The sequence below is a fragment of the Aptenodytes patagonicus genome, chromosome 1 (genome assembly GCF_965638725.1).
Source record: "Aptenodytes patagonicus chromosome 1, bAptPat1.pri.cur, whole genome shotgun sequence".
In the NCBI taxonomy this organism is placed as follows: domain Eukaryota; kingdom Metazoa; phylum Chordata; class Aves; order Sphenisciformes; family Spheniscidae; genus Aptenodytes; species Aptenodytes patagonicus.
The window spans coordinates 22,744,851-22,772,549 of record NC_134949.1 but is presented as its reverse complement, the minus strand read 5'-3'; the positions used below and the strand labels follow the sequence as shown (position 1 = coordinate 22,772,549).

General features: G+C 44.1%; 1 protein-coding gene across 12 annotated transcripts in view; it reads left to right on the top strand.

Moving 5' to 3' along the window:
* The window catches only part of PLXNB2 (plexin B2), a 273,164-nt gene that overhangs the window by 167,760 nt on the left and 77,705 nt on the right, over nucleotides 1-27,699 (top strand). For all 12 annotated transcript variants that reach the window (XM_076329495.1, XM_076329595.1, XM_076329537.1 and 9 more), the window contains 4 exons: nucleotides 14,225-15,335; nucleotides 17,035-17,217; nucleotides 22,082-22,204; nucleotides 26,039-26,139. In XM_076329495.1, the coding sequence (XP_076185610.1) occupies nucleotides 14,225-15,335; nucleotides 17,035-17,217; nucleotides 22,082-22,204; nucleotides 26,039-26,139 (1,518 nt within the window). The remainder of the gene's footprint in view (nucleotides 1-14,224; nucleotides 15,336-17,034; nucleotides 17,218-22,081; nucleotides 22,205-26,038; nucleotides 26,140-27,699) is intronic.

Here is a 27,699-nt window from a genome sequence, read left to right as displayed (position 1 = left end):
GCATCTTTTGTCGTGTGTTTTTTCATAGGGATGCCTTGGCAGCACTTATTTAAGCAATAGGTTAAAGACGTACTGTGCTGCCAGAAGCGTGAAAAATGCCGCTCCTTTATTTGAGCATGGCTAGCCCAGCTCACCAATCAAGGACAGAGAGGGTTTAGAGTTACTAACTTTTAGGAAGAGTCAACTCTGAGTGTTCAGAAACTGAAACCAGATGCTTTATTTACAGCGCAAATAGTGCTTCCCCCCCCTTCTTTTTCTTTAAAGATACGTTTCTGAGTCTTGCAGTTGTTTTAGGTTAAAATACAATTTGAGAATGGTTTGATTGCAAAATCAGCAGGCAGATAAATAAACCCCCCAAACCATGGGTTGTTATTGGTAGTAGTGGAAGAGCTGGTCTGCTTGTCTGTCGCTATTTACTTCCATGTGTCTCAAATTGCAAACTCTGATCTTTAGGAGCATGACTTGTGGTTTTTGAAAGCCTTTGAGGAGACAGGATAAAATTGTAAATCTGGGACTGGTAATTATAGGGACAAATTCTGGGACTTAGGCCTGTGGGTTTTTTCAGGGCAGAGAGGAAAAGACCCTACGTGTATATGCAGCATTTCCAAGTAAAAATTGCACCCTGCATAGGGGGACCCTGTTCAATACTTAAAGGGGGCTTATGAGAAAGGAGAGAGGCTTTTTACCAGGGTCTGTAGTGACAGGACAAGGGACAATGGTTTTAAACTGAAAGACAGTAGGTTTAGATCGGACATAAGAAAGAAATTCTTTATGATGAGAGTGGTGAGACACTGGAACAGGTTGCCCAGAGCAGCTGTGGATGCCCCATCACTGGAAGTTTGCAAGGTCAGGTTGGACGGGGCTCTGAGCAACCTGATCTAGTGAACGATGTCCCTGCCTATGGCAGGGGGTTGGACTAGATGATCTTCGAAGGTCCCTTCCAACCCAAACCATTCTATGGTTCCCTGCAAGTTTATGCATCACCTAAATCCTGTTAGAGCCCTCAACACAGGCCATAGACAGTTCCTGGCCTGGTTGGCAGGTTCAGCTGGAGTGGGTCCTGAGCCCACCTACACAAACTGGCTGGTTTTATTCACATATGTCCCACATGTGTTAGAGCCACTCTGTGGAGATTGTAGCGTTGTGTTCAGTGTGGCTGAGGACTTGTAATTTTAAAGGAAGGATCTCTGTTTTGGAGGGGTGTCCTGGTTTTGGCAGGGATAGAGTTAATTTCCTTTCTAGTAGCTGGTACAGTGTTTTGGATTTAGGATGAGAACAAAGTTGATAATGCACCGATGTTTTAGTTGTTGCTAGGTAATGCTTACACTAGCCAAGGACTTTTCAGCTTCCCATGCTCTACCGACTGAGAAGGCTGGAGGTGCACAAGAAGCTGGGAGGGGGCACAGCCAAACTGGCCAAAGGGACATTCCATACCATGTGACGCCATGCTCAGTACATAAACTGGGGAAAGCTGGCTGGGGGGGGCCGCTGCTCGGGGACTGGCTGGGCATTGGTCGGCGGGTGGTGAGCAATTGCACTGTGCATCACTTGCTTTGTGTATTATTATTATTATCATATTATTATTATTATCATTTTATCTCAATTATTAAACTGTTTTTATCTCAACCCACGACTTTTTTCTCACTTGTGCTCTTCCAATTCTCTCCCCCATCCCACCGGGTGGAGGGAGTGAGCGAGCGGCTGCGTGGTGCTCAGTTGCTGACTGAGATTAAACCACGACAAGGGGTTAGGCAGGGACTGGTGTGAAATGGCCGGCAATATATTTTCATCACGCATTGTATTGTGCTCCTTTTTTGAAATAAAGTGCTCCTGGAGGTGAAATCGTGTTGGACAGTTCTGAAGCTAGGAAAACACATTTTATGACTGTGTTACGCATCCATAAAAAGGGGATTTTATAATGCTTTTGCCAACAGGCCCTTAAATAGACAGGCACAGGTAGATGCTGCTGTCAGGTCCGTGCAAATTACTGGTTAACTGGCTATATAAATTTGGAGTGAAATACAATGAATAGAAACATAGAAGAAGTGCACGCAGTGTCTGTCCAGGCAGATTAGATCGGCGCAAGCCAGTGCTGCTCTGTTAGAGCCAAGGACGTTCCATTCATTTAGATGAGCCTCATGTGTTTATTTAAAAAAAGCAAAACAAACAAACCAGGAAAAGGTAAACAGAAGTCAAAATGCTGCAATTCTGTTTTGTCTTTTCTCGCCCGCGGCAGTGAACAGCCACAATGGATAAATGAGTAAGTGCAATCAAATGCGACTTGGTAACACACAGCCTGTTCTATATTTGCTTGCATCTCCAGTGCTTAACCCTTTATACTGTGTACGGTATTTATTTTAGCACATTCAATTCCCTGCAAGCCCTCTTTCTTGTGGATTCTATTTCACTCATCTCCTCACTGCCTTAAAAGCCTCTCCAAATATTTACCATGTGCCCTTTCTTGCTATGCTTCTCTCCTGCTTCTCTGAGCTGTTTCTGGCCGGTTGTTGTGTGTCTCCCCATCTTATCCTGGCTCCCTTCTCAGCTGCAGGAGTTATCTGTCTGTGAGCAGAAGCAGCCCCGCCAGTTTGTTGTTTCTTCTGTGCAGCTTCACCTGCACCATGTACCGCTACCTCTTCTTGACTCCCTGTGGCAGGACACCAGTTCACCGGGCACGTCTCTTCCATGCCTGTGTTCCCTCCTTCTCAAGCTGGAGTGAACATTGAGTACATAAAATCAGCAGGTGCCATGAAGTTAAGTATGTCTCGCTGTATTTTTCTTTCCTCTGAAAAAGCAGGAGGAAACAAAAGAGGAGGAAAAAGCAGTCAAGAAACAAAAGAGGTGTTTCCAGATAAGGTTTGAAAAGAGGTAGGGAGTCAATGAGGTAGTGAGTATGTCTGAGCTCTCTTCAAGGTCTGAAAATCACCTGAGGTTCTTGTTCTTTTTTTTTCTCCTCTTTTTCCTTCTACCTCCTGCTTTGTCATCAGAGACTTTCCACAAGAGTATTCAAGCTGTAGCAGCAGCAGCCGTAGGAGAGGAAAACTTGGAGGCTGTGCCAGGGAAGGGAAGGGAAGAGAAGGGAAGGGAAGGGAAGGGAAGAGAAGGGAAGGGAAGGGAAGGGGAGGGGAGGGGAGGGGAGGGGAGGGGAGGGGAGGAGAGGAGAGGAGAGGAGAGGAGAGGAGAGGAGAGGAGAGGAGAGGAGAGGAGAGGAGAGGAGAGGAGAGGAGAGGAGAGGAGAGGAGAGGAGAGGAGAGGAGAGGAGAGGAGAGGAGAGGAGGGGAGGGGAGGGGAGGGGAGGGGAGGGGAGGGGAGAGGAGAGGAGAGGAGAGGAGAGGAGAGGAGAGGAGAGGAGAGGAGAGGAGGTGGGGGGAGGGAGGAGCGGTAAGAAGATGTGAAAAGATGTGGGGGGGGGGGGAAAATAAAAGGGCTTTTTAAGAACTGTCATGAACATAAATTTGAAGGGCGGAGAGAAAAAATAACCACTTTACTCTCAGAGCAATCAAAATGAGCAACACCACCATGGACATACAAATGGTCCAAATGAAAGTTTAAAGAATTTCAAGAAAGATGAACCAGACAAACCCCTGCGATTTATCTCCACCAGCAGAAGCCAGGAAAATTCTCCATTCCTCAGCTATGTGTTTCTTGGCTCCCAACATTCAATAAACTTTCCGTTTCAAGAATTTTCCCCATCCTCCTCTGCCTCTCTCTCTTTGTGGCTTGCATTATCAGCTGCTTCAGTACAATATATATCGTAGTACTCCATTTAGTGCGGTTGACAGCTTCCCATTTTCACAGAGCTTCTGTCCCACCTCTCAGAAGTTCTGGATAAATTGCTGGCACAGCCAGATAACTACATTAAAATGAAGAACGCAGGAATCTGTTAAACCCAAATGGGAAAACAAAATCAGGAGAAACAAAAGACTAAGAAGACAGCATGATGATGAGACAGGGAATCACACGGCAAACACCACCAAGTGAGAGGTAGAATTAGAGGGAAAGGATTTTGTTGCGTGGGGCTTTATGAATTACTTGCCATATTTGCGTTTCATTGATTTATGGGTTAAAATTCATTTATCCCACTGATTTATGGGATAAATTTCATATAGCCTTATCATTGTGGCTTATACATGATTCTTCTATTAAGTCCTATAACATTATAAAGTAACAGGAAGAAAAAAATCATGGCTCTGCCTTGTGCCAAAATGCCGCTTAGCTTTGAAAGTCTGTGTGCCATCCTGTACACCCATATCACAGCAAGGAAATCCTTGGCTGTTTCCAGCTTTCCTCTCGCTGCACTCAAGTCAGAAAGGGCTGTGTGCAGGTTCGAGCTGCCGCCAAAGTGGGCTGGTGTCGCCGCAAAAGGCTGCGGCTGCGTTGGACATCCGGAGCGTGGTTTGGTGCTTCTCTTTTGAGGAGGAGGGCAAGATGGATCGCCTGCCTGTGACCTCTCGAGTCTCGTTTGTGCAATCTGTAGGGAAAGGAAAGCTTCACGTATGCTGGAAATGTCGTCCTTTTGATTTGATTCTTTTGTGTGTGTGTGATTAATGGTTAATTACAAGGAAGAACTGGTTCTGGCAAAGAAGGAGCCAGAATAGTTTGTGTTTGGTTCCACATGGTCATGCTCAGATTCCCCCACACTGGAAAAAAATCCGCCTCCTTTCTTGTTTCTTCCAGGGGAAGTCCGAAACCAGTCCTTGAAGATGACCTTAGCACTGAAAACAGGCAATTCGTTGTTGTAGTGTGGAGCTGGTGACACAGAGTCCTTTTACTATCAGTATAAATGCATTTTTTTCCTTGTGCCGTAATACCCTTATTAGTGCAGGGAAAGCCAGCGAATTAAAGCTATCCTAACTCCCTGGGTTTTCCTTCCCATGCTCCAGGCTCTCTCTCATTTTCTGCTGGTCCCTCAGATAAAAGAAAACAAAAAAGTTTTCCCGAGTTGCAGAAGGGGTAAAATAACCCAAGGCTTGCACAGAGCTGGCGGATGGGCATGGGGCAGTTCCCGGCTTCTGCCGGGCTTCTGTGGCCGCCTTGCACAGCGGTTGCTGCAGGGAGCCATCCCCCCTCAAAGCTCGGGCAGCTCAGACGCTGCGGCAGGTATTTACACTCAGGGCCAAATTAGATTTGGCCGTTTGCAGGATCAGGGAGCATAAAAGTGTCTCTAAGTGACTTCAGGAGTGTCTGGAGGGGCCTGTGGTCCTGTGCTGACTGCAGACTGATGCAGCTGGGTGTTGGTCCATATGGCATGACTGGGCTTAGTGTGTTCAATGAGGTTTGGAAAAAAAAATAAAAACCTAAATTTTTGTTAGTTGGGAGACCTCGTGGTTTTAACAAAACCATGAAGCGGGTCAAAGAGGGGATTCTGTGGGTTCAGATTCTTGCTGAGTCAGCTGCTTGCTATTAAACACGTCACTCGGCTGCTTTTCTTGCAGATCAACTACATCTTTGTAACACTGAGAAAGCGAGGCCTCATTAAAAAGGGCGCTTCATTTCTACTGAGAGAACGCGAAAAGGTGGAGGGATGAATGTAGAAGCCCAAACTGAAAGGGAGGTGTGGTCCAGAAGGGCAAGAATGCAGGCCTTCTCATGGAGCATTTCTCTTCCCTGTGTGTGCTCTTGCCTGCATCAGTGGGGCTGGATTGTATATATGCAACCTTCTTATTTGAGGTGATACTATGAACACTTGTCTTCATAATAAAAATTACAGTAATAAAAATTAGGAGTTGAAGAGACCTTTCTGGCATAAGCTACCTGTGTCTCAGACTGGTTTATGCTCCATAATTGCTGGTAGCTAATGCTGTGGAATGAGGTCTTTCCACAGCAGCTATTTTTATTGACTTTTTTTTAAGCTACTTGGCACTGTGAACTCTTGAAGATACTTTCACTTAAGAGAATTTTTGTTTTGATTCCTAAGAGCAGCAAAAAACCCCACCCTTGGACTGTGGCAGAATCCATGGTATAAAAGATTTTCAAAATCAAAACCCTGCTAGGTCTGGCTATAATAAACCAGGGAATTCATTGGAGTTCAGCTTTGTGTAGCATGGCTCTGCTTCTAAGAGTGCATATAAATCTGCAAAGCGCTACTCTTTTGTTTACCTGCTGATGTTGCAGAGACAGCACATTACTGGAAATTCTTGAGTGCAATCGCAAATACATAAGTATGCATTTTCTAAGTCTCATTACCTGTTGTTAATGCTCTTTTGAGCAACTCCTAGTTGCAAAACTAAGACTCAAGTTGCCTCCTCTTGTTCTGATTTTGCATCTGGATCAGAATATTAAATATGTTGGAGTTCAGGTGTGCACGGATGAAAGGTTTTGATTCAGACTACTAATAGTGTTATTAATTTAGCTTGAAGCTAATGACATAATTATTAATGTGAACTCTGAATTTGCTAGCTGTTTGCCTCGCTTAAACTTTTGACTCAACCCTGCCGATTTTGCACCAAGTTCATGAGAGTCCTTGGTGTGGAGATGCTGGGATGCTGGTGAATACAGGACCTACTGTGAAAAGCAGTTGTGCTTCTCAGCTGTTAATTCAATTGCAATGCCTGGAGAAACCTTTTCCATGTTGGGTCAGGAAAACATTTCTGTTTGGGTTGCTGGCCCATTTGTATGTGGCAATACTGTTTTACTGTAGTTGCCAGAGATACTGGAGCTGGATGAGATCCCCTGTTTAATCCCCTCCCTACCCCCTTGGAGACTGTGAGACACGAGGAAGGTTTGGTGATCTTTGGTAAATGACTGGTGGTACAGATTCTTAAAACTCATCTTCTGCCTTTGTGGGAAGCTTGATGGGGATGACCTTGTAAGTAAAGATCAAGAAAAGTCCTTAAAATTCTCTTTGGGTGGCCTTGTTCATGCAACACTGCTTCATCCTTTCAAATGCGTCCCTTTGCCCTTGAGCTCCCAGCTAACCAGGCTGTGGGATGCCTCAGTGTCCACTCGGGTTAATGGGGTCTCTCAGGGAGTGAGTTATCTGAGCTCTTTTTGCTGCTGATACCTCATATCTTCTGAAAGATGAGAGTCTGCAGAGTGATGTAAGGATCTTCTTGCCCGTGCCCCTTTCCCAGGGGAACCATACAGTGCATGCTGCCCTCTCCCAGCCACCGCTGGCCTCTGCTGATGCTGCAGGCACGAGAGATAGATTTACTCCTCTTTGAGCCCCGGAGTACAGCTCATTCTTGCCAGATGAAACCATGGTATAGGTGTATTGGGCTTGCATAGCAAGGTTTTGGTAGCGGGGGGGGGGGGGGGGGGGGAGGACGGCTACAGGGGTGGCTTCTGTGAGAAGCTGCTAGAAGCTTCCCCGATGTCCGATAGAGCCAATGCCAGCTGGCTCCAAGACAGACCCGCCACTGGCCAAGGCTGAGCCCATCAGCGACAGTGGTAGTGCCTCTGGGATAACATACTTAAGAAGGGGAAAGAGTTACTGTGCAACAGCAATTGCAGTGGGAGAGAGGAGTGAGAATGTGTGAGAGAAACAACTCTGCAGACACCACGGTCAGTGAAGAAGGAGGGGGAGGAGGTGCTCCAGGCACCAGAGCAGAGATTCCCCTGCAGCCTGTGGTGAAGACCATGGTGAGGCAGGCTGTCCCCCTGCAGCCCATGGAGGTTAACAGTGGAGCAGATATCCACTTGCAGCCCATGGAGGACCCCACGCAGAAGCAGGTGGATGCACCCAAAGGAGGCTGTGACCCCGTGGGAAGCCCATGCTGGAGCAGGTTCCTGTCAGGACCTGTGGACCCGTGGAGAGAGGAGCCCACGCTGGAGCAGGTTTGCTGGTGGGACTTGTGACCCTGTGGGGGACCCACGCTGGAGCAGTCTGTTCCTGAAGGACTGCACCCCATGGAAAGGACCCACGCTGGAGCAGTTTGTGAAGAACTGCAGCCCGTGGGAAGGACTCACGTTGGAGCAGCTCGTGGAGGACTGTCTCCCGTGGGAGGGACCCCACGCTGGAGCAGGGGAAGAGTGTGAGCAGGAAGGAGCAGCAGAGACAACATGTGGTGAACTGACCACAACCCCCGTTCCCCGTCCCCCTGCACCGCTCGGGGGGAGGAGGTACAGAAAATCAGGAGTGAAGCAGAGCCCAGGAAGAAGGGAGGGGTGAGGGGAAGGAAGAAGGGAGGAGTGGGGGGAAGGTGGTTTAAGATTTGGTTTTATTTCTCATTATCCTACTCCGATTTGATTGGCAATAAATTAAATTAATTTCCCTGAGTCGAGTCTGTTTTGCCTGTGACGGTAATTGGTGAGTGATCTCTCCCTGTCCTTATCTCGACCCACGAGCCTTTCATCACATTTTTCTCCCCCTGTCCAGCTGAGGAGGCAGAAGTGATGAAGTGGCTTTGGTGGGCACCTGGCATCCAGCCAGGGTCAACCCACCACAGCTCATTCTTGCTAGATGAAACCATGATATAGGAAACCCTGGTTTTCAGTAACCTGAGTTTGTGGTTCCATGTGTCTTCCATTTGTTTTACCCAGGGATTGCAGAAAAACACCTGCAGAATGTACAGGGACTGAGGGCGTAACATTTATTATTTCCTTGGCAAATCTATAATTTTCAACCAGTCCTTGTAAAAGAAGATCCATATCAATATAACTATTACACATATTAAAAAAAGAAACCTTATATTATTGAAAATTCCTCAAAAAATTTAAGAAAAACAATTGAGATTTTGCCTTGTGAAAGCAAGCAAAATTTTCGTCTTCCACATCAGGACTAGAATCTGTATTACAAGTATTTGTTCATTTTTTTCCACTTTTCCAGCAGTTTGACCAGATGGGATGGTTTGTCCCATATGAAGACGCCCTATATCTTAGCAAACTGTGTTTTGAGGAGCAGTGAAAGAGAAGGAAAATGACTCCTTTTATGTTTGAGCAGTACAGGCTATCACAACTTCTAATGAAATGGAAATTGGTTTTTCATTCTCCGCAAAGTGACCTCCTGCAGCTCACTGACCCACAGGTCCCATCTGCTAACAGCAAACCGTCACAACTAAAGGGATGGACACCCATCACAGTGATCGCTATTCTCAGTGCTTCTACTAAACCAATTTTGGACCTATGCCATAGTCTACAAAAGAAGTCGTTCTTCTCTCTCCAAAGCCTTTCCAGCGTGTTGCCGTGCTTTTAGGACATGGGTTTGAATCCTGCAGAGTGTTTTTCCAGGTGATTCCTTCTCTGAACCAGCAAGCTCCATCATTCATTGGTTTTAGGAAATAGTAATAAAAGTTGTACCTGGGGAGGAGAGTACTCATGTTTACCTGAGGTTCTCACAGAAGTAGAAGCTTTGAAATCCAAACTGAAAATCTGCTCATCCCCTGCCTCACATGCATTCTCCAGTTTCTGTTCTGAATTCCTTTGAGCTTAAACATGAAAGCTGAAGTCTTTTTGACTTGCGGAAAACCTATCGGAAGCTAAAAGCAAAGTTACTCAAAATGAGGGAGAAGAGAAATTTCTTTTCATTCCTCTTTCCCCAAATATTTATGTCATTTGGGTGCATTCTTCCGATTTTTACCTTTTTTACGTTGCAATTTTTGGGTCTTTTTACTGATTTTTTTCCCATTTTAGGGTCTTTTGGATCTTTTGGGGTCTCCCTGATTAGGGGAAAGTTTACAGGGAGAACCACGGTTCTCTGCATCGCATACTGTTAAAGCGTATCACTATCTGCCTCTCTTGGCAGAAGCGTTTGTCTCCAGACCCAGAATTTCAAGTAACAAAACTTCGACTGGATGAGATGAGGTAACAGAGTTTAATTCAGTATATATATATATATATGTATGGTTGGTGAAGAACAACTGTGCAAAAACACCACAGAAGCTAAACTGGTGAGATTATTCCTTCGCTGAAGACTTTCTCATCCATCGTTTTTGGGAATAACACTTGTTGTAGTTCTCAGTTATTCCGATTTCAGGCAAAATTTGGTATTCTTTCACTTCAGCTGAAATGAATGTAACTTAAGTAACATAAAGCTAAAGTTATATTGAAGGCTAACAAAAGTGACTGGGGATGGCTGAAAAGTTGAAGGTTCCTGTATACAGGTACAGCAGAGGATTGTGCAGTGAAGGAGGAAAACACGTGCCACATCCATGTCAGCATGTTGCTAGTGCTAATTCTTAAGGGTATTTATAATAGTGTGAAGTCAATTTGAAACTCACTTTGTGCTTGTAGATTATAGAGGCTCTTTTTTTCTGCATGCCTGTTGAAGAATTGGCTGTTACTTAAGGTTATTGGTCTTGCTTGAGTAGAAGGACATAAAGTTATGGGTACTTAAATTAAAATTGATCTAGCAGTGGGGCAGAGCCCTGGCAGCTATGTCATTCCAACATGGTGTCACTTTACGGCAGCTCCCCTATATGACGTGTTCTCCTGGGTGCTGCGTTTCCTGCACATAACTTCTAGAGTTTCATATTTCTTGTAAGTGGCAAGATGCTTTTTTTTGGTGGGTTTCTTTTAAAGTACTTGGGTGCAGCCACCCCGCTTTCCTTGTCACCTGTCGAGTCTCTGAGAGATTGGGGAGGGGCTGTATGTTATCCACACTTTCTTTTTAATTAACACGCACCTCTTTATAATAATTTTTTTCTGCTTTGGGAGTGTGTTTATTATTACTGCCATCCTCCTAGGATACTCATCGAAATCCCGTTCAGTTGTCTGTAAGGTATATGAATCAGAAGAGGAGTATGTTTTGAGATGGGGGAAGGGCTGGGAAGGCAATGATGAAAAAAGGGAGGAATCCAAAAAGGAAATGACTTTGCAATTCAGGTAATCTTGATGGGAGGGTGATAAAGATGATGCTAATGATATTGGGGGGGGCAGGGAGCAAGAGGCAGGATGGAGACAAGACTTTTGAGAGAGAGAAAAAAAAATTATGTGGTCAGCTGCTCTGTTGGGCTTCTTTTATCCTGAGTCTGCCAAGGGCTTAAAATTAAGTGCAAACTGAGGTCAGAGGGTGTATGTCAGCTCTCAGGACCAGGGCATAACTTTGAGTAAGCCACACAGGTCCATGTGTAATTAAAGTATGTGATTAAGCCATTGGAAATACATTTGCCGTGCTGAACATCTCGGATTCCATGCTCCAGCCTGGGCTTCTTACTCATTTTCTCTTGTGTTTCCATGACTTGTTTGTTTAAAACAGAAGTTTTTCACAGCAGCAAACTGTTCCTTGATACTTTTCCCTAGCACCTAACTCAGTAGGGCATCTGTGTTAATAGCAGCCCTGTAGGTCCTATCACATCAGCTGGTCATAGCAGGATTCCTCCAGCTGCTACTTCCCAATTAAGTTAAGATCAGGTGAGAATGAGCTGCGGTTGTAGTGCATCTCATTTCATTTTGTTTGGGTTTTTCTTCCCTTAAGCCTGGTATTTGAGAAGTGCATGGGAATTTAGTTCTAGATCTTTTCCATAGCATATTTAATTTTTGTTTACTGTTTGCTTTGAAGGGGGGGAAGAAAATGAAACCAATAGGTACAGAGAATGAAGAACTGTTACCTCGCATGGAGGTCTGAGATAATCTGACGGTGTTTGGCATGAGACCGGGGTGGCAGGGAGTAAATGCTAAAAAAAAAAAAAGGCAGAATTAATGGAGAATGCATGTAGTTCTGAATAATTCAAGTAAAAAATCTGATAAGTAAACAAGGCAGCAAATAGTAGGGAGGAAGCATTACCCATTTTTGTACAGAGATATGAATTACCTCTGTTAGAGTCTGGTTTAGAGGTGCAAAATGTACTTTTCCTTAAATCCCAGTTCTGGCATGAACCAGCAAGACTCCTCGTTCTGCCTGTGGGACGAAGGCATGTGTATTGCAAGTGCGGCCTCTGTGTCATTAAGCTGGGTGCCACAAATGGACAAAATATTTTATTAATCCACTGAAATAAATGGACATGGAGGTGAACTGAGTACAGAAATTAAGGTACAATAAATTACTTTCCATTCATTTGAGGCATATTTTATAAGTATAGCTATTTATGACTTTCTTTGACTGAGAGCAGAGATGATAATAATCTAACGATAATTACCTTGTGGGAAAAACAGGAACAATGAATCTGAATTCTTCGGTGTTTGATCCTTATGCAGTAGATAGTAAAATGATAAAACTTTTATGAAACAACATTGCAGTAATATGTCAACCTTTTTTTTATTTCATTGCAGATAACTTAAGGGAAAATATTTGAAACTAGATGACATGCATTATGACATACCATTTAGCCACAGAGATGTAAACTGGGATCAAAGCTTGTCTGGAAAATTGAGGTCCTTGGGAGCAGGAAGAAAAGAGGAATTTCTGACAAATAATAGCAGAATTCTTCTGGGTTCCTTAGAGCGGGTCTAAGGTTGTTGTAGAGAGGTCCAACACTTCATTACATTGCAAGGCAAGTGCTGAAGTCCATGTGTCTGAAGAATGGGTTATAATTCTTAGCCTTTTCTGGTCATGTCATATGAAGTCAACCTATCATTAGAAGTCAGGCTTGTGCTGTCAGTAATGTACTGTCTCTTCTTTGACCTCATTTTAGTTAGTTACTCAGTTTGGTACATGATAAGAGCTTTAGCAAAACAAGATTGAAGTTAGCCTTTTATTTTGCCTTCATTATTACCCTGAGTTACATTTTGTAGGTTTTTGGTTTTTTAGTAGAATCACTCTGCTTTTAGAAAAGGTGTTCTCACCATTGCACACGCGTTTTCTCTGTAGAGGAGCAAAATGCAGTCAATGCTGGAGGGCAGGAGTTGTCTTTCTGCATTGCTGGCGATGCCAGGGTGGTTTGGGGAGCTAGCAGATGGCTTGTGCTCACAAGAAGAGTCCTTCCCTCCCTGCTCAAACTTTTGCAGCCCAGTTGTTGACGTTTAACATTAGTTATCTAGTATAAATGGTGATTCAGGCAATTCTCTTTCACATCCCACCAGAGTCTATTGCTGCTGCCAAAACAAAAGTTATATCTGACACAGGCGCATGATTCCTTTACTATTATTTTTATTATTTCTCTTTTATTTTTTCAGTTCCTTGTTTTGGCATTCTATGCTATTTTCCTCCTCCCACAAGGCTTTCACCTGTTAGATTACTTTGTTAAATGTTTCTCTTGTCTTTTCTGGGTTTTTTTTTTTCCTTTCTATTCACAGTTCCAGATATTTTCAGATTTAACTTGAGATTCCCTGTAAGTTTACAGGTTCTTCCCTCATCAGACTATGGAGTCACATGGCTAACTTTGAGAATGAAAATACTGTGGATCATATTTGTTTTTCAGTACTTCCTCCAAACAGTATTTATCTTTTCCCCCTAACATTGGTGTGTCCAAGCATGCCACTTTCTGTTTTCTGCTCTCAGAACTAAACACTTGCAGAAAACATTGACAAAATGTTTTGTGCTTAGGAAGCCAGTTGGGGCTTGCCTCCTCATTTAACTCTTAGGTTAAAATTAGAGCCCTTCTTATAAGTTTCAGAAGGTCTTTGTCTAATTCCAAACAGCCAGATGATCTGCTTGGGAAGTAAAAATTCTGGAAAAAAAAAATGGTAACAGAATCTTAAGCCCATAAAACTCTAAGTGATGTTCTTAAGACAGATTTGAAAATATTAAGTTGTAGTGCTCAAGTGAATTGTTGGACTGTAATGCATAACAGCAGTCAAAGGCAATGTTGCATATTAAGGGCTCTACTGTCTTCCAGCTTTACACTGATGAAGGATTAGTGTAATGCCTTCTCGAAGAGCATCAGCAGCCAGATCCAGACTTACTTGTAGTCAATGGAAGGTTTTTTATCTTTCTGGGGGAAGCCCCGCAACACCAAATGTCTCAAACACTTTTATGTAAATTCTCCCCCTCTATTAAGGAGGAGCCACACGAAACACTGGGATCCTCCAGCTTATTTTTAAAATCTCAACAATAAATAATTCACACAGTATGAAACTGTCTGGAGAAGCACTACCACTTCTTGGCACTCTACGTTGTCTCCAATTGCCTGTTGTTCTCATTGTGCTTTAGCACAGGATTGATTATCTAATTGGTTATATGATAATCAGTTAGACATATGACCTTGTTTAATCCTTCCCCAACATATTAAATTGCTAGGCAATTAACAGGATTTGAGGCTTTCCATAATCTTCATGATGTCTACACATGCATAAGGATAAGTGTATTTGTGTCTGAAATCATGAAAGAAAAAACCCTTCATGTTGCTGAATTTTGTGTAAATTTTATTTTTCAATATGTTTCATGTTCTTCTTTTCTTTCCCTTTTTAGGTATTACATAGAAATGGCTTTATGGATCTGGACACTGAGCATTTTGAGCTGTTTTTGCATCACCTTATCCAGAAATGAAGAACTGAAATTTTTTCAGAGTGCTACAGAGCTAAATCATCTAACGGTGGATAATGACACTGGGATAATCTATCTGGGAGTGGTAAATGCTCTGTATCAGCTTACAGAAAACCTGGATGTAATAAGGTCTGTAGAAACAGGTCCAAGAAAGGACAACAAAAAGTGCACACCTCCCATTGATGAAAATCAATGTAAAGAGGCAGTACTGACTGACAATTATAACAAATTACTGTTGCTGAACAAGGCGGATAAAACAATTGTGGTGTGTGGAAGCCTTTTTAAGGGAATCTGTGCCATCAGAGATCTAGAAGATATTAGCGAAGAGAAGTATTACGTAGACAGTAGTGGAGAAAAGTCCTTTGTAGCAAGCAACGATGAGAATGTATCAACTGTGGGATTGATCACTTCCTTGAATAACGACCGAGTGCTCTTTGTTGGGAAAGGGAATGGACCAAATGATAATGGGATAATAATCAGTACTCGGCAGCTCTACGAAAGGGATGGAAAAGACATTTTTGAAATGTATACAGACTCAGCAGCTGTTAAGTCAGCTTATCACTCATCAAGCACGCAACAATTTGTGGCAGTCTTTGAGGATAAAAATTATGTTTATTTTATTTTTAATCAACAAGAGAAACAGCCCGTCAATAACCGCACACTGATTGCGCGTCTGTGCAAAGACGATGCCCATTATTATTCCTACTTTGAAATGGACTTGGGTTGCAAAGATGATGATGGTGCCTATGACCACTGTCATTCTGCTTACGTCACTACCCCAGGAGAAGAGCTGGCTGAGAGCATGGCTCAGCAGAGACAAACTACGGATGCTCTCTCAGATGACAAAGTTCTTCTTGCACTCTTCAGCAAAGTAAACAAAGATAACGGCTCTCTAAAATCTGCCATGTGTGTGTTTTCCTTGCGGCACATCAATGAAAAGATGGAAAAAAACCGGAACGATTGCTACACTAAAAAGAATACCAGCTCATTTTACAAACTTTTTGCAGCAGAAAACCCGTGTGCATCACATGGACTGGTAATATCAGTTCTAAAACTGATGTTTTAGAATCTGTATTAGAATTAGTGGAAAATGTACAACTGCATGTTTTTGGGTGGCTTTGAGCTCAACTATAGTGAGATCAGATGACTAAAAATTCAATAGCTGGATTCACTATAGAAATGGAATGTGGTTGGGAGGGTTGCAGAACAGGTCAAGCGAGAAGTGGCAAGATAGTCATAATTTTGAGTCTTTTAAAAAAGGTTTGATGTCTTCTGAAAGATGAATATTGGTTTCATAAGTGCATTCCTTTTAAAGGGTTCCTCCTGGTATGGAAATTACTGAGTCAAATGCAGAGATTTGTTAGGCCCATGACCAGCTTCCGGATGATCATTATAGACAATTCTGGTTTCAGCCAACATATTTGTAATGTTTTTAAATGGTATTAAGAATCTTGTCGGTGATATCCGGAGTTCAGTGTTGTTTCTCACTTGGATTTGAATTTTCAGATGACTTGAAATATGCATGTTTCTTATATTCAGGTGGTGTTCATATTTTGCTCTGGCTCAAAATACTTCCATAGCATGGTGGTCATCTTCCTTTTCTTTTTATGGCTTGTCATTACCTTGGCTATAAGGTTTTTGGAAGGCACTGTTACACCCCTCCAGATACTGGTCTTCAATTTACGACTGAGCCTCTGAGAGGCAGTTTTCAGCATCTCTGTTGACTTTATGATGTTTTTGCCCACACCACTCAACCTATTCCCAAGCCCTACTTGTGCATGCCATTCGTTACTGCAGCCAACGCTAAACTGAGTTGAGGAATTGAATCATCTTAAAAATAACTCAGCCAGCTTTTAGGAGGATGTCTTAATTCCCCAACCTGAGCAAGTTACACACTTGCATAAGCAGCTGTTTGAGCACAGCTTGAGAAGTGGTGCGCCACAGCCCAGGGGTAGGAGTGAACAGCTGAAGAGATGGGGCATGGGAATACCTTATGTTGGTATTGACCCAGAATCCTTCATCTCATGAAACCACAGCCCTCTCCCGCACAGTAGGTCGCTAGTACTGATAAGAAGCGAAAAGAACACTCTTTGCTTCCAAACACCAGTGTTACTCACTGCAGTACCCTGCATCCTGAATGTGACAAGTGGAGTGGCCATGGCATCCGGCAAAAAGGAGGTGTGGATTTCAGATCAGAAAGACAGTCTTGTTACCAAATATAGCAGGAAAAGCAAGGTGTGAATGAACTTCCTTCTGGTGGCACTCCCTGCAGCTCAGGATTAAAGCGTAGTGAAGAGGGAATGTGTTGAAGTTCACAAGACGGTTGCCAGTGGGTTGCTTTTCTATGGGTAGACGCAAATTAACAAACAAAACAGCATTAAAAAACCACTCTTCAACACAAAACTGGTCAACCCAATCTATATGACATGTTCATTTTAATTAAACAAACTGGTTACTTTTTAAACTGTGCTGCTATAATGAAATAGAAACAAAAAAAATTTTCTCTCCATGTCTCCTGGAAAGTGAAAGCATTGAAGCAGTTTGCAATTAGCAGGCTGCTTTCTGATTGCTGCCTGTTGGCTGGGGGAAAATGGCCAGACAATCCATTTCTCTCTTTCTGCTCTCCTATGTCTGAGGGGTATTATACTGTCTGGTAATAGGGTTGCACTTCATTCTTAGCTAGGAATTAGTGATCTGAATGTTTAACATCGCTCTGTATTGCTATTCCTTATTAGAATGCAAGCAAAAATTTCCCCTGTGGCTCCGAACACTTGCCGTACCTTTTGGGAAGTAAGAATGGTGTTATAGAGAAGCCAGTGCTACAAAAAGAAGGGATGAATCTCACGGCTGTCACTGTGGCTGTGGAGAACGGGCATACCGTGGCCTTTCTGGGAACGTCGGATGGTAAAATTCTTAAGGTAACAAAAATCAGACTTAAAAGACAAATGTGTTTAAAAGGTCGTGAAGTGTAATGATAGCATACTTCCACTCTAAAAGTAAATGGGATTTATAAGATCGCATACCAAGAGCAAATTTTCTTGGAGCTTGGTATTTTTAATTTCAAAGAAAAACCACATTATTTCTGATGTACCTCAGCTATCCGATACACAGGTTGAATTAGCATCGCCTGACTGACACTCTCCTGAAGGATTAGATACCTACTGAGAGCCCTGTATAAAGAGCCTTAGGTAATCTAACAGCTGCTTTAGCCTTATCTCTATTCAAGCCCATACTAGTTTAGAGCAACTTTTCATTTTGTAATCATTCTGGCCATCCAGTGAATAGAGATGGCAATACAAAGCCCAAGCTGGAGCTCTGCTAAGTTCTGACTGTGTGGTGTAGGGCTCAAGGGTTCAGGTGTTTGTGGTGTTAAAATGTCAAGACTGCAATGCCAAACACCTTCTTTTGCTTGAAGGGGATTGATGGCCATGTGCCACTATGTGGTTTGAAATTTGAAGCTGAAGCTGTTGGTTACCATAAGGGAAGACAACAAATTTGAACACCTTCAAGTGCAAAGGCTCCAAGTTGAGAATTTTAATTTTACAGCGCTAAAATAAATCAATATTTACAAAAAAAAGGATACAAATATTAGCTACTGTGAGCAGTGAGCAATTTCTTTTCATGACTTTTATGCTTTGCTTGCTGCTTTTGATACCATATTCTTCAAATTGAAATGTTTTCCCTGATGTGAATTTATGAACTTGAGTAAACACAGGATTTTCATTAATCATAGAATCATAGAATAGTTTGGGTTGGAAGGGACCTTTACAGGTCATCTAGTCCAACCCCCCTGCAATGAGCAGGGACATCTTCAACTGGATCAGGTTGCTCAGAGCTCTGTCCAACCTGACCTTGAATGTTTCCAGGAACGGGGCATCCACCACCTCTCGGGGCAACCTGTGCCAGTGTTTCACCACCCTCAGCGTAAAAAATTTCTTCCTTATATCTAGTCTATATCTACCCCCCTTTAGTTTAAAACCATTCCCCCTCATCCTGTCACAACAGGCCCTGCTAAAAAGTTTGTCCCCATCTTTCTTATAAGCCCCCTTTAAGTACTGACAGGCTGCAATAAGGTCTCCCCAAAGCCTTCTCTTCTCTAGGCTGAACAACCCCAACTCTCTCAGCCTTTCTTCATAGGAGAGGTGTTCCACCCCCCTGATCATTTTCGTGGCCCTCTTCTGGACCCGCTCCAACAGGTCCATGTCCTTCTTGTGCTGAGGCCTCCAGAGCTGGACGCAGTACTCCAGGTGGGGTCTCACCAGAGCAGAGTAGAGGGGCAGAATCGCCTCCGTCGACCTGCTGGCCACGCTTCTTGTGATGCAGCCCAGGATGCGATTGGCCTTCTGGGCTGCGAGCGCACATTGCTGGCTCATGTCCAGCTTTTCATCCACCAGTACCCCCAAGTCCTTCTCGGCAGGGCTGCTCTCAATCCCTTCATCCCCCAGCCTGTATTGATACCGGGGGTTGCCCCGACCCACGTGCAGGACCTTGCACTTGGCCTTGTTCAACCTCATGAGGTTCACACAGACCCACTTCTCAAGCTTGTCCAGGTCCCTCTGGATGGCATCCCGTCCCTCAGGCGTGTCAACTGCACCACTCAGCTTGGTGTCATCTGCAAACTTGCTGAGGGTGCACTCGATCCCACTGTCCATGTCATTGATGAAGATATTAAACAGTACCGGTCCCAATACAGACCCCTGTGGGGTGCCACTCATCACCAATCTCCATCTGGACATTGAGCCGTTGACCATTACCCTCTAGATGCGACCATCTAACCATTTCTTCATCCATGGGACAGTCTGCCCATCAAATCCATATCTCTCGAATTTGGAGAGAAGGATGTTGTGGGGGACCATGTCAAAGGCCTTACAGAAGTCCAGATAGACAACATCCGTAGCTCTTCCCATGTCCACTGATGTAGTCACTCCATCGTAGAAGGCCACTAGGTTGGTCAGGCAGGACTTGCCCTTGGTGAAGCCATGCTGGCTGTCTCGAATCACCTCCCTGTCCTCCGCGTGCCTTAGCATAGCTTCCAGGAGGATCTGTTCCATGATCTTCCCAGGTACAGACGTGAGACTGACTGGCCTGTAGTTCCCTGGGTCTTCCTTTTCTCCCTTTTTAAAAATGGGGGTTATGTTTCCCCTTTTCCAGTCAGTGGGAACTTCACCAGACTGCCACGACTTCTCAAGTACGATGGAGAGTGGCTTAGCAACTTCATCCGCCAGTTTCCTCAGGACCCGCGGATGGATCTCATCGGGTCCCATGGACTTGTGCACCTTCAGGTGCCTTAGATGGTCTCGAACCTGATCTTCTCCCACAGTGGGTGGCTCTTCATTCTCCCAGTCCCTGCCTTTGCCTTCTGCGGCTTGGGCGGTGAAGCTCGAGCACTTGCCAGTGAAGACCGAGGCAAAACAGTCATTGAGTACCTCCACCTTTCTCCATGTCCCAGGTAACCAGGTCTCCCGTTTCCTTCCAGAGAGGGCCCACATTTTCCCTTGTCTTCCTTTTATCCCTGACGTACCTATAGAATCTTTTCTTGTTGCCCTTGATGTCCCTGGCCAGATTTAATTCTATCAGGGCTTTAGCTTTCCTGACCTGATCCCTGGCTGCTCCGACAGTTTCTCTGTATTCCTCCCAGGCTACCTGTCCTTGCTTCCACCCTCTGTAGGCTTCCTTTTTGTGTTTGAGTTTGTCCAGCAGCTCCTTGTTCATCCATGCAGGCCTCCTGGCGTTTTTGCCTGACTTCCTCTTTGTTGGGATGCATCGCTCCTGAGCTTGAAGGAGGTGATCCTTGACTATTACCCAGCTTTCTCAGGCCCCTCTTCCAGGGCTTTGTTCCGTGGCACTCTACGAAGCAGATCCCTGAAGAGGCCAAAGTCCGCTCTCCTGAACTGCAGGGTAGTGAGCTTGTTGTGCTAGAATCATAGAATCGTTTAGGTTGGAAAAAACCTTTAAGATCATCAAGTCCAACTGTAAACCTAACACTGCCAAGTCCACCACTAAACCATGTCCCTAAGTGCCACATCTACAGGTCTTTTAAATACCTCCAGGGATGGTGACTCAACCACTTCCCTGGGCAGCCTGTTCCAATGCTTGACTACCCTTTCAGTGAAGAAATTTTTCCTAATATCCAATCTAAACCTCCCCTGGCACATCCTGAGGCCATTTCCTCTCATCCTATCACTTATTACTTTGGAAAAGAGACCGACCCCCACCTCACTACAACCTCCTTTCAGGTAGTTGTAAAGAGCAATAAGGTCTCCCCTCAGCCTCCTTTTCTCCAGGCTAAACAACCCCAGCTCCCTCAGCCACTCCTCACAGGACTTGTACTCTAGACCCTTCACCAGCTTTGTTGCCCTTCTTTGGACACACTGCAGCACCTCAATGTCTTTCTTGTAGTGAGGGGACGAAAACTGAACACAGTATTCAAGGTGCGGCCTCACCAGTGCCAAGTACAGGGGCACGATCACTTCCCTACTCCTGCCGGCCACGCTATTTCTGATACAGGCCAGGATGCCATTGGCCTTCTTGGCCGCTTGGGCACACTGCCGGCTCATGTTCAGCCAGCTGTCGAGCAACACCCCCAGGTCCTTTTCCCCAAGCCTGTAGCGTTGCATGGAGTTGTTATGACCCAAGTGCAGGACCTGGCACTTGGCCTTGTTGAATCTCATACAGTTGGCCTGGGCCCATCGATCCAGCCTGTCCAGATCCCTCTGGAGAGCCTTTCTACCCACAAGCAGATCAACACTCCCACCCAACTTGGTGTCGTCTGCAAACTTACTGAGGGTGCACTCAATCCCCTCGTCTAGATCATTGATAAAGATATTAAACAAAACTGGCCCCAATACTGAGCCCTGGGGAACACCACTTGTGACCGGCCGCCAACTGGATTGAACTCCATTCACCACAACTCTCTGGGCCTGGCCATCCAGCCAGTTTTTAACCTAGCGACGAGTACACCTATCCAAGCCATGAGCAGCCAGTTTCTCCAGGAGAACGCTGTGGGAAACAATGTCAAAGGCTTTACTAAAGTCTAGGTAGACAACATCCACAGCCTTTCCCTCATCCACTAAGCAGGTCACCTTGTCATAGAAGGAGATCAGGTTGGTCAAGCACGACCTGCCTTTCATAAACCCATGCTGACTGGGCCTGATCACCTGCTTGTCCTGTACGTGCCACGTGATGGCACTCAAGATGATCTGCTCCGTAACCTTCCCCGGCACCGAGGTCAGACTGACAGGCCTGTAGTTCCCTGGATCCTCCTTCTGGCCCTTCTTGTAGATGGGTGACACATTTGCTAGCCTCCAGTCAACTGGGACCTCCCCGGTTAGCCAGGACTGCTGATAAGTGATTGAAAGTGACTTGGTGAACACTTCCGCCAGCTCCCTCAGTACCCTTGGGTGGATCCCATCTGGTCCCACAGACTTATGTGTGTCTAAGTGGTGTAGCAGGTCGCTAACTATTTCCCCTTAGATCATGGGGGCTTCATTCTGCTCCCCGTCCCTGTCTTCCAGTTCAGCGGGCTGGGTACCCTGAGAACAACTGGTCTTACTATTAAAGACTGAGGCAAAGAAGGCATTAAGTACCTCAGCCTTTTCCTCATCCTCTGTCACTATGTTTCCCCCCACATCCAATGAAAGATGGAGGTTCTCCTTAGCCCTCCTTTTCATGTTAATGTATTTATAGAAACATTTTTTATTGTCTTTTATGGCAGTAGCCAGATATAATGATATTGGGGGAAAAAAAGCAACATTAACGACCTTTCTTTTTTCCATGAAATAGGTGTTCCTGTCATCCACTACAACTGAGTACAGCTCTCTTACTATTGAACTAAACAAACCCATAAAGAATGACCTGGTCCTTGATCAAACCCAAGAAAATCTGTACGTGATGACCACAGACAAGGTAACGTGTCCTGCTTGAATTAAGGACCAGGTCCGCTTTCATTTTCTTTGCAACTTTACCTGAGATTTGTACATTTCTCAGTTGTTCCTGGAAGTCACCCCATTTGGTGGGGCTCCCCCCTCTCTCTGTGTATGAAGTCCTTTCTCACGTCCAAGCTGATGGACTTGATTGTTGTGACTTGGAGAACTGTTATATCCTTGATGCTTAGCGATTGGGAATGAGAAGTGAGTTCACCTCTAAAGCTCTCTTATGGGGTCTGTGAGAAGGATGAAGGTGAGATGTTTGGTACTAGCACGCCACAGGGTCAGGCAGCCCTAGCACTCAGTGTGGTGTCCATGGGGTACCGGTGGATGCTCTAGCTGCCATCAGTCCTTTTCAAGAGTACTTCAGGATTTAAGATGCTGGCAGCTGACATAATAGCATTTACACATCTGTAAAGCCGTCAGGAGTTTTCGTGGGTCTTGCTGTCAAAAACTAAGAAGCAATGGAGAGAATTACAACTTTGGGAAACACTTTTGTTCAAGCTTCTGCTAGAACTGAGCGAGTGCAGCAGGAAAGGTCGGATTTTGCTACAAAAGGCACAGGCAGTCTTTTCTATGTTCCCCTTCTATGTGCTGGCAGGTGAGGCACAATGGAGATTTGTAAAGAAAGGAAGAAAAAAAAGCAAGTAGGAGACGAGAGGGGTGCCAGATTTCTCCACCTCCAGCTGTAACCCTCTTCTGACACTTCTTTTTGTGGTGGCTGGAGCTGCCAGCCTCAAACGCATGGTTCAGCAGCTCTCCAGGACGGGGTGGGTGACAGGCTGCGACCATCTGCAGCACTGATAGTGACACGGAATGGGACGTGGGAAACGCTCTCGCAGCAGTAACACAGGGACAATAAGGGGGGCTGTGAAAGGAGAGTATTTGGGGGAAACAGTGCGAGAAGAATGTTCTTTGACTGTTTCATAAAAGGATTAATACAAATTCCTGCTGCAGGAATGTTATATTCTAGCTGAAGGTTTTCAGGCTAGAAGCCACATTGGAAAAAGTGCCAGATAAGCAACTGATAAAGCATTTAATAATATGACAGTGTGTGAGAGAGGTTACTTCTTTTTTTTTTTTTTTGAGTAGTTGATACGTCTCATTTGGCTTCTGTTCAGATTTGGAACAGAACTCCAAACTTCAACATTGTCCACAAAAGCCTGGGCAGCCTGGCACCCTGTTTGACAAGCTGGCACGTTGCTTAAAAGCCCTGAGGTCCCCACCAGGCTATGGCGTGAGCTGCTGAGCAGCATAAGGGGTGGCAGCAACCTTGAAGGAAGACAAGTTTTCTGGTGACAGTCTGCTTGAACTGGTAGAATTTAGGAAGGCCACAGACAAGTTTTTCAGAGAAAATTTGCAAAAAAATAATTCCATCTCTGCAAAACGTTTAAATTTAGAAAGCGGCAAATTTCTGCCAAAGAAAGGATTTCAGTTTAATCTTTTCCAAGTAGCTCTCATAGACACTGCGGTTTCTGAATAATGCGAATAATAGTTTTCTTTTACAAAACCTGTTCAGCTTAAATATGAATAACTAAAGTTGGGAGCTCTGTAATGGCATTACATTACTGTCATCTCCAGGAGTTAATTACAATGAGCAGTCCCACCCACTTTTAGAAGCAGATAGACAGGAGGAGAATGGAGGCCTACACTGAATGTGCAGCTGAGAGAAACAAAGCGACGTAAGCGAGGAGAGAGGAATAAATGCTGAAATGTGCACTTCTGGGTTAAGCACGGCTGGGAGTTGTGAGAATAGAGATATCAGAACCCTGCCCTGGGAGTTAAAATGGTTTAGAGTTATTTAAAATAAGGAAAACAATAAAGGGCATGCTAGCTGTGCTGATACGCGTGCTTAATGCTAAGCTACTTGGCAGATGCAGCCTGCCTCAGCATTTGGAAATGAACTGCTTGGGCTCTGCAAGCACTTGAGCAAAGTGAAAGTGATGATGTGGTGGGTGATAACTTGAAGCAGCCTTTAAAAAGAAATCAGATCGAGAGAAATACAGGGAAGAAGCATACAGAGGTTAAGAGCCATAGTGAGAAATAAGCTCTTGCTCTCCTGTTTCACTTCTCCTCCCCCTTCTCCTCCCAGCTTCTGCTGCTGTGTCAATAGCAGTGGGTGGCTTGGAGCAAATGCTTTCAAAAGTCAGCCCCCTCCTCCCCGCTTTGCTCCCTGAGCTTGGGCAGAGAGCAGGAGAAACCCCTTGCAGCTTCCTGGGGGACTTGGAAAGGAGCATACCACCCCTGCTATGCTCATGCTGGTTCACTACAAGTGAAATCACTGGTAGGGTCCCAGATTCCTTATGGTACATACATACCATATCGGGAGGAACGCAGAAGCCTGTGGCAGTCACTTACCACGATCACTAGCTTGTTTGCTTGTTTTAGCTTTTACCACTCTCTTTGATTAAGAGTGCCAATTAGAAAATCTCTAAAATTAGTTTCTCTGCATTTTGAAGCTGGCTGTAAATGGAGCTGCTATTTTTTCTTTTAATCCATTAAGTTTACATAAAACTTGCAGAGGAGGCAATCTCTAGGGCTTGTTTCTGCCTGCCAGAATTATGAAATAAATACTTTGTCATAAAAAAGCCATTCACTGGATATTTAATTACTCATGGGTACCAGTTAGTGAAACAGAGTGCCAGTAACTCAGCTCCAGTTAGGTAAGAATCTGTGGAAGAAGAGAATGCTGAAAAGGTAAACCTCTGTATTAATAAATGCAAGAAAACTACCCAAAATTGACGTTTTCCTTAACTGAATTAGACTGAACTCTCTGAATGTAAAAGGCCAAACTCAGACTTTCAAGGTAGCTTTGTAATTGCCAGTTGTTTTAAATGAGAAGATAAGGTAGAAAAAAGAAAGCTTACATACATCTCAGAGTTACTGTTGTTAGACTTTTTGCACTCTTTAGAAGTAAAACATAGTCAGCAACAGGAAGATGTATGTCCCGTTCTCCTCTTGCATCATTTCAGCAGCATAACTAAAAGGGATGTTTGTGTGCTGGCTCCTTTTTCTGTGCACCAAAGAAGGACAAAATTGTTTATTCTCAGCACCAAAGGAAATCAAAACCAGAAGCCATATATTTACTGGGGGACTGAGACATGAGAACTGATGATGCTCTTTTCCCTGCTGCTTCCTGTCATAATTAGTTCCATTTTCTTTCATGAATGTATTGCATGGTGGAGGGTTATGCGTGGAGAAGTGCAATAAGCCAAAGCACCTTGGCTCTCTCACGCTTGCAAACTTTCTGAGATGCCTTCTGGCTAAAAGTGCCGCTGACGGTCACATTTCCAAACAATTTCATCTTCGTGCTAGCAATATGGAGGGGAGGATATTCTGTTTAAAAAAATTATCTAGCCAGTACCAAGTTAGCCTTTCAAAAGTATCCATCGTGCAGTAGCTGTTTCTTGAATTTGGAGCATGGTTCAAGCAGTGGCTGTTCTGCAGTAGCTGCTGTAATGCGGATTTCCAGAAATAACGTAACTGAAGGGACTGAAAAGCTCAATTTTTGGAGACTTGCTCATGATTCTTGATTATAACAATGTCCTACATTACTTTGGAGAGAGATTAGAGAATACTGGAGAGAAAAAGAGCAGGAAAAGTATGTAAATTTGGACTTTGTTAAGGAGGGATAACCACACTCTGGTTTTGTATGGATTTTCTTAAAATCAAACTGAGCTCTGATCATAATAATACAGGGTCAAGTCTTCTGCTGCCACAGGCAATGGCGCTGTGCAATCCTGTCCACAAATGTTCCCGTCTCCTTATGCCTTCTTCAGATCCCTTACAGTTTGCCTTATTTTCGGTTCTCTAGGTACATCGTCTACCTGTGCAGGACTGCCACAAATATTCGGACTGTGAGAAGTGTACTCAAGCAAGGGATCCATACTGTGGCTGGTGCGTGAGAGAGGGCAGGTGAGTGCTGCCGGTGTCTTCTCAGGTGCAGGCAGTGGAATAGCTCAAATTTTGACACATGCTGTGGGTTACTGCTTGGCGTAGTGATCCCAGCTTTTTGAACTCAGCCTTACATTCCTGATTGATAGTGATTGCATGTTATCACGCAGACATTGGTATCAGTCTTCTGTGCACACAAATAAGTCCCCGTTGACTTCTGCAGATTTGGTTAGTTTGGGAAAATGTATACTTTTCTGCTGCTACTGAAAATTAGTATACATCTTCTAACTGCGTGTTTTATCATTCTCTGAACTGCACAGTCAGATGTTCTCCCAGAAATTTAAAGAGTGCTCCCTATTTAAAATTCAGAAAATATATCATATATTTTAAGTAGAGCAGGAAAGTGTAAAACAGAGCATAAAAGAAAAAACTGTTCATGTCTGAAATAAAGTACATAGCTCAAACACTGTTTTTATATAAACGTCATCTTTCAAGACACTGAACCCTAACCTAACTGTAGGAGAGCAGAAAGTGGCATTTGGCTGACTGTTGCAGAAGTTAACTGAATTAATATTCAAACACATGTAAACTAGGACAGCACTGAACAGCTCTGGAATGTCTCTTCTTTGCACTCTTCATTGATTGGAGTGGCGAGAGGGAAGAGCGGTCCTGCAGCTCTCTTTTTGACTACTAAGTTAATTAACCCCTTGGCATGAGCAGTTGGGAATTCGTGATTCTAAGTACTTGCTGTTGGAACAAAGGGGCTATTTAATTATAGTATGCAGATGAATTCCAGGGTTCTAGCTTCCTGTCTGAAAATGTGAAGTATCACATTAAGTTACCTACCAGCCTGATGTGTAGCATAATATGGAGAAAGAAGAGAAACTTATGTAGTGCGTGCAGGTTTATGTAATATACTGTAACTTTTCCAGCCTGGGTTTCAGTTGCTGTGGATGAAACCTAGGGATTTGGAATATACACCTCAAACTCCTCCTGGGCTGCTGGGAGTTGAAGGCCATGTTATATACCATACGAAAAGCAATTTTCCCTAGATTTCCCTTCAGGTTTCTGATATGACCACTGACCTCAATATCTCAAAGTATTAATGGTCTCTGTGAACAGGCAAACATGAATTTTTGCATTTGCTAGTATTTATTTCCAATGAGGAAAAAAAAGTTTAATTTCTAATGTTTTTCTCATCTGCAGCAAGTTCTGTCTCATGATCACACACAGCACTTAATAGTGTGTTTAGGGATATGTTATATGAATGTAGACTCTGTATGTAAATGATATCTTTAAGGGTAGGGTTGACAGAACTGTGCAGCAACTGCACTGTGTTAAAGCCCCTGAGGAGTTAATAGTCTTGTGCTACAGCAGCCAGAGATCCTACAGCATTTTCTCCTAAACTTTGCACAGAATGGAAAGAATATGCATGAGACTGACCACACACTCAACTTCAACAAGCTTTTGTAGCCACATATGCAGCTTCTGCACCACAGCATCTCTTCTTTCTGTCCTTCTTGTATGTGAGCTGGGAAAATCTCCCAATATTTTTGGTGAGGCTGCACAACTGCTGTCATC